The sequence below is a fragment of the Palaemon carinicauda genome, chromosome 19 (genome assembly GCF_036898095.1).
Source record: "Palaemon carinicauda isolate YSFRI2023 chromosome 19, ASM3689809v2, whole genome shotgun sequence".
Lineage (NCBI taxonomy): Eukaryota > Metazoa > Arthropoda > Malacostraca > Decapoda > Palaemonidae > Palaemon > Palaemon carinicauda.
Genome location: NC_090743.1, coordinates 125,845,398 through 125,857,920, shown reverse-complemented (window position 1 = coordinate 125,857,920; position 12,523 = coordinate 125,845,398). Strand labels below are relative to the sequence as shown.

At 37.7% G+C, this 12,523-nt stretch overlaps 1 protein-coding gene across 1 annotated transcript in view; it reads right to left on the bottom strand.

The window, feature by feature from the left end:
- Positions 1–1,825: 1,825 nt before the first annotated feature.
- The window catches only part of LOC137658833 (venom carboxylesterase-6-like), a 17,714-nt gene continuing 7,016 nt past the window's right edge, over positions 1,826–12,523 (bottom strand). Inside the window, exons 2-12 of the mRNA XM_068393910.1 lie at positions 11,295–11,591; positions 9,593–9,733; positions 7,100–7,247; positions 6,625–6,810; positions 6,105–6,298; positions 5,691–5,841; positions 5,032–5,210; positions 3,974–4,139; positions 3,401–3,527; positions 3,057–3,171; positions 1,826–2,129 (exon numbers count right to left, since the gene is read on the bottom strand). Of these exons, the coding sequence (XP_068250011.1) occupies positions 1,884–2,129; positions 3,057–3,171; positions 3,401–3,527; positions 3,974–4,139; positions 5,032–5,210; positions 5,691–5,841; positions 6,105–6,298; positions 6,625–6,810; positions 7,100–7,247; positions 9,593–9,733; positions 11,295–11,591 (1,950 nt within the window). The 3' untranslated portion in view covers positions 1,826–1,883. The remainder of the gene's footprint in view (positions 2,130–3,056; positions 3,172–3,400; positions 3,528–3,973; positions 4,140–5,031; positions 5,211–5,690; positions 5,842–6,104; positions 6,299–6,624; positions 6,811–7,099; positions 7,248–9,592; positions 9,734–11,294; positions 11,592–12,523) is intronic.

Sequence of the window (12,523 nt, the reverse complement as noted above, 5' to 3'; positions counted from 1 at the left end):
GCCTTCTCCATCATGAAGCTCAATACTACGCAGTACTCTAGAAGTTTTATTCCAGCTGTTACCAAGTTGTGGAATGATCTTCCTAATCGGGTAGTTGAATCAGTAGAACTTCAAAAGTTCAAAGTTGGAGCAAATGCTTTTTTGTTGACCAGGCAGACATGAGTCTTTTTATAGTGTATATATGACATATTTGTTTTTAACGTTAATAGTTTATATATGACATATCTGTTTTGACGTTGTTGCCTTTTTTAGAATGATTTATTGTTAATTTGTTCTCTTCATTTATTTATTTCCTTATTTCCTTTTCTCACTGGGCTATTTTTCCCCATTGGGGCCCCTGGGCTTATAGCATCTTGCTTTTCCAACTAGGGTTGTAGCTTGGATAGTAATAATAATAATGTACACTGTTGGTGAGGATGAAGAGTACTGCTCTTTTCCCCTTCCTTCCCTTGGACGATACAGGCACATCTCAGTTTCTCTCCCTAAGGATACTTCAGTTCTGATGGGTGAGTAATAGGGTTAGAGTAAGGTGAGAGGAACCAGCGATCAGTCTGTATGTGGTCAATCTCTTTGTGATCAATCTCTGCTTGATTGATGACCGTGGACACGAGCCAGATCCCTTGTCACCTGTTCTTTCCCTGCTGGCTAATCCATGTGCTTACATAACCGGGAGCAGGAACAATGGACCACTTAGTACTGCTTTCAGCAATCGCTGGCTTAGGATCCCTTGTAGTATGAGTTCCTCATGACGAGGGAAGTTTCAGAGGATATTGTTACCATCCAGCCTGCTACTTCCCTTGTCTGCTAAAAGTAGTACTGTGTGCTTTTTTTTAATTTAATCTAGTTACCTATTGAACACACATCTCGGATCGTGGCAAAAGGAGGTCAACTATCTCAGTCCTGGAGCATTGCCTCCAGGAGGGAGACGGAGCAAGTCGATTGTCAAGAAACCCCAAAGAGGTGAATCCCAACCCAGTAGGTACCAGAAAGGTAAACATGAGTGCTTGAGGTAAAAAGACAGTCTGAAGCCCTTGTTTTGAATTTAATACCAAAGCCGAGATGATGATGAGTAAATAATTCTAATAGACTGAAGGATGGGTATCTAGATGTATATATCTTTCGTGTTTGTTGAACACTAGAAGGCTTCTTCCTGATAGCTTAATGTACGGTACTTGCTGTCTTTTATATGGCGGACCACACGGTATTTGCCGTCTTTCTTTTGAATGGGAAAAAGATTTGTCGCCGTCTCCAGACTTTCCCATTGGTAAGAAGGTTGCAGGGTCATAAATATTCTGCCCTTAGCCTGTTCAGGAATGTCAAGTGCTGGGTCAAGGTCAAACAAGCTGCTCAGCCAATCCTGGAAGCAGCTACTGTGGCAGGAGACTCAGGGCTAGAGAACAAAGTTCCACCATACCCGAGACTTGCATTGAATCCCTAATGGTAGCGCTGTAGTCGCTGAATGAATGAGCAATGGTGAAAAAATCTCAGAGGTGTCCCAAGGTAGCAGGAGCATGAGCTTCTGTACCTAGTACCAAAAATCATTCCTGGGAGGTGAGTTTTGGTACATTACTTCTCGCAGAAGGGATCAGTCGACGTCTCATGAGACTTGACCTAATCGGCCGTCTTGTTCTTCAGTGACTTTTCCTTTTGTTCAGGTAGGGCTTTCCCTCATTGGTAAAGTATCTAGATAACAGTTTACCCCCGTTTCATATTCAAGCTGTTTATTTTACCCAAAAAATTGAAATACAGGAAATTAAAACTTCAGGTTGGTGTATAGAAAGTGAAGTCTTGCTTGTCCATGTTACAGGAATCAGAAAAAAAACAATCACACTAATTATCTTTTATTTTAAAAAGCGAAAAAATTAAAAAAAATCTAAATTTTTTTATAATTCGTCTTTTCTCTTATCCGTGACATTTTCTGATTGATCATTTGTTTCTTTAGATTCCTCTCCTTGACCACCTGTGGATTTTCCATCTAAAGATTCTTGGCTGGTAGATGAAGGTTCCTCACCTTCACTTGGCTCCTTTTCACTCCCCTCCTCAAGTGGAACGATCGTCAAGTTCGCGACCTTTTCCGGGTGTAGGAGAAGGTTCTGCATCAGTGGGAGGGCTTCCCAGAATTCTCGAATCTAACAAAATAAAAACGGGAGAATTCAGTTCTCTGGAAAGTAGACCAAGTTATCATCTTTTGAAAACTACCCAAAGTTGTAATGTCAGAGCAGGCCGGATTAGACCTTTGGAAATCTAAATTTGAATAGCAATAGTGTTTATGGCATATAGTTACAGTAATAGTTTAAGAAAATAGGTGAGATTACAAACTTTTTGAAAATAAGGTAATTATATATCTTTCTCGTAATCCACGTCAAATTATAGCTGTGCCAATAATAATGTCAGATGTTAATTTTCTATAGATTTGGAAATTGTTGAAATCACGACCCCATTGGAGAACTTTGTAAGACTGTCGTTTTGAAGGAAATCTATGAGATGATTGCTTCATGTATAAATGGATTAATGTAGGACTTTTAGATGTGATAGACAGAGCAAAGATGTTTAGGAATGAATGTTCCAATAAACCTTCTATGAAGGAATTTGGTTGAATAAAGGAGAATAATTGATTTAATCTCAGAGGAGAGTTGAAGGATCAGCTTCTGCAAAGTGGGTTGAATGAACGACTGTTCTAGAAGTGGGATGTACAAAGAACAGCTTTTGTAATTGTATAATAAAATTTCCTTTTGTGTGAATAAGTAATGACTTTGAAGGTTCTTTAGAAAAATTAAACATTTAAGTGTTCTTTGCACTTGTACTTTAAAGGTCCCCTGAAGAGAAATAGGTTGGTGGTAATGCTCTCCCTTTCATTACAATTATTTAGATTGAGTTGTCTATTCTGTTATTATTTTTCAAATTAGTTATCTTTCCTTGTACTATTTCAGTATTACATAGTCTATGAAAACTGTGTTGGTGTTTGACCAACTAAAGATAATAGTTTTCACTGAGTTTCTCCACTATTGGGTAGTGAGAGGATGAACGTAGCAATAATCATATAAGCTAAGTATTACCTCTGCTCTGGAGTCTTCCTCCATAGCTGGCGAGAGATTGATGTTCAGATGAGAGTAGCTATCTTTGCTCACGGGTTCCCACTTGAAACCTAAGGAATCGTCGGGTGTAGGGTCCCTGGAGATGAAATGAGATGATATCACAAGATTAACAGTTAGATAAATATTTGAAATCTAGTTTACTCTTTCATATTATTGGAAGGTACTCCAAAGAAGTGGTTAGTAAACAGTTTAATATACCTACAGTTATGCTGTAACTTTTTTTAGGAAAGTCCACTGTTGTCAAAAGAAATTAACTGGACAAAAGGACACAAATGTTTAGGGCAAACCAATGATAAACTACATACCCATATGTCGCGAAGTTGGCCCAAAGATTGGTCATGATATCTCTCACTTTCAGGTCATCCTCTTTCTCCAATGGTTCAAAATACCCTCCATCGAAGAAGTAGCACAAGTCATCAGCATGTGTTACATCTGAAAAAGATATTTGATAAATGACAGCTATGTCCCAAACAATTGAAGTTATAATGTTAATTACCATACCGTTAAATTAGAAAGCCAGATACGTCTAAACATATGTTAGAAATATTACCAGTCATATATTATAAAGATCGTATCCCTAAATAAATTACTATTAAATCTGCAGTTATAAACTATGTAAAACAATTAAGATATTCTTTAAATCAGATATATTAATTATGTAAGATAATAATTAAATTTCTAAATCTCAATTTAGAATTTAATAGATTTAGAATTTTAGACTTCAAAATTCAACGTTGTAGCGGTGATCCAAACCCAGCGGAGCTATTACTTCAAAAGCGTAAACAACAAGGAATTGAATAACATGAGACGTACTGTACAAAAAAAAGTCACGAAACAGAATCTGCTGAATAGACTTAGAATCTGCAGAATAGACTTACAATCCTTTCCAACTTCGAGGCCGTAACCGTAAATGTCACTGAAGGACCTTTGTCCTCGGTAGGTCAACTCGTAAGCGTAAACTTTCTTTTGCCACCGTTGTAGGTTCTTTGCATGCATTTGGGATGTGATGTCGTGGGGGATGGTGAAGTAACGGTCCGAGAACATCTGTTGCGCGAATAAAAATGGTAGAAATAGGTAATTGAACCTCGTGTTGTGTTTGCTTAGCAAAAACTTAGAATATGTGATATAGTATCAATGGTTTTAGGTAGCAGAGAAGACAAAGGTCATGCCGAACTTTGGGAAATTTGAAATAACCAGAACTGTAGTCGACTTTTATAAGCAGAAAAAAAAAAACATAAAAGGTGTGTCGTGTTGATTCCACCCAAGTTATGCAAAAATATCTCTTCTAGTCAACTGTGACCAGATATTTTTAATATGAAGAATGAGAAAGAACATGAGACATGTTATTCAATTGATTATAACCATAGTACTGCAGGTTGCATATCTACCAGCTTACATGTTAAAGTAAAATAGAATATTCAAAACAATTAGATTTTTAAAATCATTTGTAGATGTGAAGAGCAAAGATGACCTTTGAAATGTAATATAGAAATACACAATGTCATTACATTTGTTTTGATGAACTTTATTTTACTTTCACAGAAATTTGTTAAAGTTACCACAGCAGATAAATATATATTTATTATTATGAGTGTATGTTGGTGTCAGAAGGTGCGATATCCTTTTAGCAAGGAATATTTGCACCGACTCGCAGCGGTGCCCTTTTAGCTCGGAAAAGTTTCCTGATCGCTGATTGGTTGGACAAGATAATTCTAACCAATCAGCGATCAGGAAACTTTTCCGAGCTAAAAGGGCACCGCAGCGAGTCGGTGCAAATCTGTCTCGCTAAAAGAAATAGACTATAGTAGCTGGTTGTCAAAGAATCAAGTAAGCATTATTATTGGATACATTTGTAGGAAACTAAGCATAGCCAGTGAGTGAGAAAAACACATTCACACATTGCATTACCTTAGGAAAGAAAAAGCCGACCACCTACCCGTGTCACGTTGTCGATTGTGTGAACATCGATGTTAGCGCTATGGAGGTAGTGGTCAAATATCTTGATGGTCTGATTCAGGGGAGAGACGTCAGCGTCAGAGAACTCCAGGGCTATTGGTCCTATCTCAGCAAAATTCAACATAAGAGCCGCTCTGTATCCTTCGTTGGCGAATAATGCTGTAGAATTTATTTGTACTGTTACTATTGACTTGTAGAACAAGCTGAATGTTTATGCATAGAGACAGAAAATAGCAGAGTACAATGGGTTACTTAAGTAAATAAAGGAGTATAAACAAATTACCCTAATAACAATAGTGTATTCACACAAAAGGAGTATAAACAAATTAATAACAATAGTGCATTCACACATCAACAGTAAAATAAATAGTAATGGAAAATAGCATTAGTGCTTTAGGTTAGTACATAGTAAATTTATTTATTAGGAAATCCCTCTGGTACAATCAGCACTTAGTCTTCTACAAGGGGTTGGTATGTTATATGTCAGTCAGCATCTGACTCCTTGTAAGGAATACTTTTGGTTTTTAAGGTTGATCATTCCCAAGCCTCAATTTTGTTCCAGCTAGGCCTTAAATATCTAAGGAGTGCTGGATAAAGGGCCAAAAGAAAAGAATAGTAAATAAAAAGGAAGTTCCTTACGTATCGAGTAGAGGCCTCCTTCATGAGCAGTGACCCCTGACATCATGTTAATTCTCTTGTGACGTCCGTTTTTCATGAGGATCTCAGGTTCTGCTGGCACGAAGTCCTCATCAACTCGTGGAGCCAAAAGGAAGGGGTTCATAAACCAGATCTGTTAGGTAAAAGAGAGATTGATTGATTTCTGCAAAACAGTATCACAAAATCTACTGTCCTCCAAGCTACAATTTGAACTTGTGGTGAAGGATTAACTGCCAGTACTACAAAGTATTGAGAAATATCATTACTCATATTGATTGAAAATTCCCGTGAATGTCTTTGATCATGCAGAATTTCAGGAATATTTTATTTTGCTTATCATCCGATCAAATTACTTAAAATGGCATTGGAGGAATTCAAAGACAGTCATCCGCTTACTGTGAAATGTTGTTGCACTGGAACCAAATCTGAAGCTGGGACTTTCTGCAAGCAAGCAATGAGCTCGCCGCTTCCATCTTCTGTTGAGCAGTTAAACGTTTTGGCTGTGTATTCGGCAATTTCTTTGAAAGCTCCTCCTCTAGCAAATGGTGCCAGTGCCGAACCAGACATTAGAATGGCTTTTTGGAACAAGCCTAAAAAGAAAAGGAAACCATGGTACATAGCTTCAAGCAGAAAATGAGGAAATAAACCTAAATGGGATTAGCTTCTGTTGGTTAGAAGGAAAGGAGAATGCTAAATGGAATTTTCATTTTTGACCAATAACATAAAGAAGAAACAAAGAATGAGATTAATCGTTGTGATTGGGATATGTTGAAAAAAAAGGTTGTACAGTATTTTTTTTCTTAGAAACAGGAGTATGAGGATAATGCATAGCTGGCTCAGCTTAATTGTTGAAAACTGAAACTATGTCAAGTCTTATCACAAAGAGGCACATAAAATACAAACCAGGTTTACTCACCAACTGCCCTAGGAGAGAGGATTTGAAAATGAACAGAGGCTGCCCCGGCACTCTCACCAAAGAGAGTAATGCCCACAGGGTCACCTCCGAACAAGTGAGCATTTGTCTGGACCCATGAAAGGGCCATAGTCTGGTCTCTCAGCCCATAGTTTCCTGGCGCCTCTTTGTCCTCAGTGGATAAGAAACCTATGAGAGTAGCAATAGAGATAAGTAGATTACATTCAACTCCTCAGTTGTGCACTGCCATTTTGTCTCGGATTAAAAGTCTGACACACTTTCTTTCTCTCTAGGTAATTGGTTTGAATGGATTCGAGCATCTCGGTTAATAAACCAATCCATCTATAGTAGATTATCTAGAGTTATTTAGAGTTACCAAAATTCAGAAATATTAAGGTCACCTTTGCAATAAGGCCTGAAAACCAACATTGAATGACAGTACTATAAAGGAAAAAGAAAGAGATGAGAAATGCCTTACCCAGCATTCCCAGTCGGTACTGTATCGTGACCAAGACGATATCGTGGTTCATCATAACGTGAGGGGCATACTCGTTGCTGCTTCCCGCGAAGAATCCGCCACCGTGGATGAATACCATAATTGGCAACCGAGCATTCTCTTCATGCGGCTGTAGAAAAAGTTAGAAATATTTCTAACATCCGTTTATTGGGGGTATATCATGTCACATCATTTATCTCATATTTGGTTGTTTATTGTTTACCTTCTTATTCATAAACCTATCATCTCCATTCATTGGTACTTACTTCGTGTTATTTAGATATATTCAAATTTTTACTGTCTCTTAACCTTCTCCATATGACAATAGTGCTAATAGTAATTAATAATCACATCAATGATAATTAATAATCACACCAATAATGATAAAAATGAATGTAGTGGCTACGTCGCCTGCCTTGATCTTCAGTGAAACTTTTGTATGCCTCTTTTGAAAGCTTTTTCTCTAGCCCAATATCTTGCCAGTATTTCTGATTTTTTGTCTTCAGTTAGTATAGATGAAGGACATTCATAGATTTTTTTTTATCTGTACAGTAAAGCGGTAGTCAAAATATATAAAGTCTTCCTTTTCAAACTAAATGTCCTGATGTTGACATGAAGTAGGTCCATTGTTTATACCAAAGTTATGGATTAACAACAAAGTCCAAGGAATTCTTATTAGCTGCTTGAGGTGTATGCGTGGAGGGTCTCATTGCTGATTGGCTTAGACACGCTAAAAGTGGTGCATAGACACAGACTAGCTATACCTCAGCTCAACAATAGTTATGGCATTTGGTGACATCAGCTTTGGAGGACCTGGTGTAATACCAAGTCAGTCGGAAGGGGAGTCGGCTTAGCTGTGATTGACCGAAAATTCGACCATGACATTGAGGAAACAAAACCCGCCATTGAAACTGTTCAAGTGTGAAGTTAAGCCGGTCTTTATTTCTTGAGTATACACCATCCTGGGTGGAGCCAGCTTTTATGAAATTGTTATGTGTGTATTAAACATAAACCATATGCTTCTATAAGCAAGAAAAGTCACTTCCACGATTCCCATACAGAAAATCTCTTAAAGGTATCCATGACAACACTATCTGGGGGTACATTTGACCTTGGTGGGTGGTTAAGTGGCCTTCTTAGTCCAGATTTCAAAGATAGAATTAGTGTGTCAGGGTTCAATCTGTCGACATCTGATATGCCACTTCTATATACACAAAGCCAACAAACCTTCCCCTCTGCCATAACGGTAAAACTGACTGTTATGGTAGATTCCAGACCACTACAATTGGGGCCTTTGTCAAGTTGATCATGCCCCAAATGTGGAAAGCTACACATGAAGAGGTGGACCTGGTCTTGCAAGTTTTGTTTGTTAATAGCCACTCTAATAAACAAGTCAACAGAGCGGTCAAATTTTGCCTTTTTGTACAAGGGATATACTCTATGCACCAACTCAACACTGAAAATGGGCATGCTTTCCAGGGCATCATCCGTAAGGTCAACACAATGGACCCTGATAACACCCTCAAATTTGTCATCTATTACTAGATGGTAAGGGCAAGGACCCTTGTTATGGAGAATACCCCCTCCCAACCTGTGCAGGATTCATTGAATAAGACCAACTTTGTCTACCATATACACGTTCCATCCAGGGATGTCCTGCCGCTTACAATGTGATAAGAACAATCTGCCTTTCAAAACAGTTATCCAGGTATCCTTTCACGTTCAATAGGAAACCACCAAGTGTCATATTCTTCAAGCCTACAGAGGCATCATCACTCAACCACATAATCAGCGTAGCTAACATCATTGGGAGTGTTCCTAATAGTGGACTTTTCAGAATCGGGGAGGTCATTCTGATCCAGCAGAAGCCCCCGCTTAATATCACAATGGAGGATCTTCTCCTGCCGACCACCAGACATCCAGATGCTGCCGGACCATAAAGGTAGAATGCTGACTAGATCCTTGCAGCAGAAGTTGAATGAGGAGAACCTTCCTGGATGCTCTCATGGTCTAGCGAACATCTCTGCAATCAAAGTCAAGCTGACTCCCTGCCTGATGTATCACCCAGCTGCCACTTGAAGTCCATCTCAGCAACAAGACCAGCCTTATCATTTCTTGAAATGCCCCTTGAGCTGTCAATGAGTAATCAAAGGACATTTTTTGTCCATCCTGAACTAGTATAAATTTTAGACCTACCTGATGTTGACTTCAGGACACATAGGACGGCAGGTTCCTCAAAATGTACTACCATTTTTCATGTACAAGTAAAGAAAAGGATTTGAAAATGACGTGCCCTTCACCTAACCAGACTGTAGTATGGCAATATGTAGTGCTCAACAAAAAACTACCGTATAAAAAAACATACAGATATATGATCAATGCACCATATACAACCATTACTTTCAATTCTGAATGCGTGAGAAGGATTTATTGCCTAAATATGAAGATAATGATAATGATGATAATAATAGCAACCTTAGGGGTGAAGACATTGAGGTAGAGGCAATCTTCTTGGCCAAGGAGTTCTTTACTCATAGGAAAGTCGTATTGGAGACACATTGGCGGTTTTTGGGTGCAGTCGCGAACCTCCTCCCAGTTTTTCACTTTAACTGGCATCTTGCAGAGAGAAAGAAAAGACAGGAGCAATGAGTGAATAAATTAGTTAATTCATTAATGATATATTGTACTTTTAAGAATATTTGGTTAACTCAACTATGTTGGAAAGTTCTGGAGATGTGAAAGTATTTGGTTTTATTGTTGAACATACAAAGATTCTTTTGAATGAGAGTTTATTAATTCATAATGATGTAGAATTATGCCACAATTAATTCTTGAGTTACATTGAGAGAATTAATAATGCATAGTGATTAGAATTTAATCTTGGTAGTAGGTAAATATGAAGTCATCGTAACTGTTAGAAATAATCTCTTGAGATAAGGATTAAGAAGAATCTTTTAAGAGCTTAGAATAATTACAGTGATAGGAGTGATAGTAGTATTATTTATATTTATTATTATCATTGCTATTTTTTATGTTAAATGGCAGGACAGGATTAGAAATGAAACTATAGGAGAGATTACTCAAGTACTATATGTGGATGAGATCATGGTGAGGGGTAGATGGAGATGGTTTGGGTATGCTCTTCACACTCCCCAAGAGAGATTATCTCTACTAACTTTCAACTGGCCTCCACAAGGCACTTGAAGAATTGGAATACCCAAACCTATATGGCTGAGGACTATGAAGCATGTAGTAGGAAATAATGAATAGAGAAGTATTGATTTAAAAGCTTAAGATAAAGGTGAATGGCGAAATCTAACTGAGGGCCTTTGTGTCACTAGGTGTAGGAGATGATTTTAATGTAATTCTTAGTTATATATACAGTACATATATATCAATTACATGAATGAAGCGTGATTTTTAGTGAATCTACTACGATGTATAAAATCTAATGCAGTGTATTCCTATTACGGTGCTGGAAAAATTTAATGTGACGTAGGAAATCTTGAAGTCAAGAGCGAATAGAATCATGCATACATTACCACAAAGAGCCATGATTCAGAAGTTGTTATCGCTTATTACATAGGGGTTTCTTTGTCAAAATGTTTTTTATTGTGTGAATAGGAATAATTTTAGTAACATCGTATGAAATTATGTATGCATAAAGTTCTTTTATTGTTAAACCAAAACCTAACAGGCTGAATAACCTATGATGTTACAAAGGTTTATTGTAATGATATTTAAATACTAGGTGATATTGACTATTATTAATAGATGATAGATTTATAAAGTTGTATCGACAAATATAGCATGAGAATCCTCGTGAAAATTCAGTTCAAAGAAGAAAGTTGCCTTGATCATTTGTGATCCTTTACAATCCCCCCGCCCCATTCTAAAGCCCTGTCCACACGATCAAGCATGCCCGACGGGCAAACAGTGGTACCAGACCAGACCACAATAGTTAGTAAGAATGAGGGTTAATGACGTCAGAAGTGGGAAAACCACAGACAGGGATCTGGCATCATACAGTGTAGCCAGATCCCTGCCTTAAGTTTTCCTGCTTCTGACGTCATCAACCCTCATTTTCACTATATATTATGGCCTGGTATCACCGTTTGCCCACCGGGCATGCTCGATCGTGTGGACAGGGCTTTACTCTTTTCTTGCCCCCTCTTACTTTGAACCTGAGATCCCCAACTGGAGGTTCGGCAAATGGAATGGAGTAGAAAGAATAGAAAGTCTTCCCCTTGGTCGATTGCTCTTCCATTCCAGCGATGGGTCCACTGGCTGTGTCTATCCTATCCGGTGGGGGTCTGGGGATCTCCACAACCTCCCCAGATCCCTCTGCCTCCCCCTCCTCCATCAATGGCGTTTCAACATCTTGGGTTGGTAATTCGCTGTCCTCTTCTCCGATGGATGTTGACACCGCCAGCAGCAGCACCAAAAGTCCCAGTCGTATTAATTTCATTTTTTTCTGCAAATAAAATAGAATTGAAAACAATTATTTTCGTTTTTGAACACAGGCTCTTGCTTATTAGAAAAAAGTTTGCATTGTGTAAAAGAGGGAATTTTTTTTCCTTTTATGCCCTCCTTACTTTTGCTTAACACAGCCTCTTAACTAGAGAAAAATCTGTACCATTTCGATGCCTGAATGTTAGTTTTAAAAAATTTCGGCTTCTAGTTGAAGATTAAAAGTGATTTCCACGAGAGAATTTTTTTGATTTATTAGAAAATCTAATGTAAAGTTATCCCGTAAATAACCTTTAATTTTACCCCCAAAATATGTTAATCCAAAAGCTAAAAAACTTGCCTGATGTTATTACTGAAACTAGGAACTTTACGCCAGTGAATAGTTCCATTTAATCTTTGTATTATCGCATTGATGTAAAGTCCATCCAGTGTAAAAAACGAAGAAAAATATCTCCCGACCTTGAATTTAGATAAGACATTTTGATATGACTTTTCAAGTGCCACTCACGAAACCCTAAAAATTATAATCTCTTCTCCCCCAAATTCATAAGTTAGTTATAATCCTCAACCCTTTTTTGTGTGTGTTTGTGTAAGGAAGAAAAACCAAAACGAATATGTTTATTCTAATCAATCACAATAGACCCTGTGATGCCATATGCTGTTTATGAGATATGTCTGAATAAGATACATTTTGTGGAGATTTTTAACAAGATATATAATTATTACTTGGATAATTTTACATGTACATTAAGTATAGAATACATTTAGACAACAGTATCTCAATTCACGAGTATAATTCTTTCTGGAAGTAAGCTCTCAGTTTAAACTGCTCGTATCCCGAAACAATTTTCCCATAAGAAATAAAGGAAATTCATGCCATGCGTTATAAATGTCCATATATACACTAATTTTTAAAGGGTCTATAATGGTAATTAT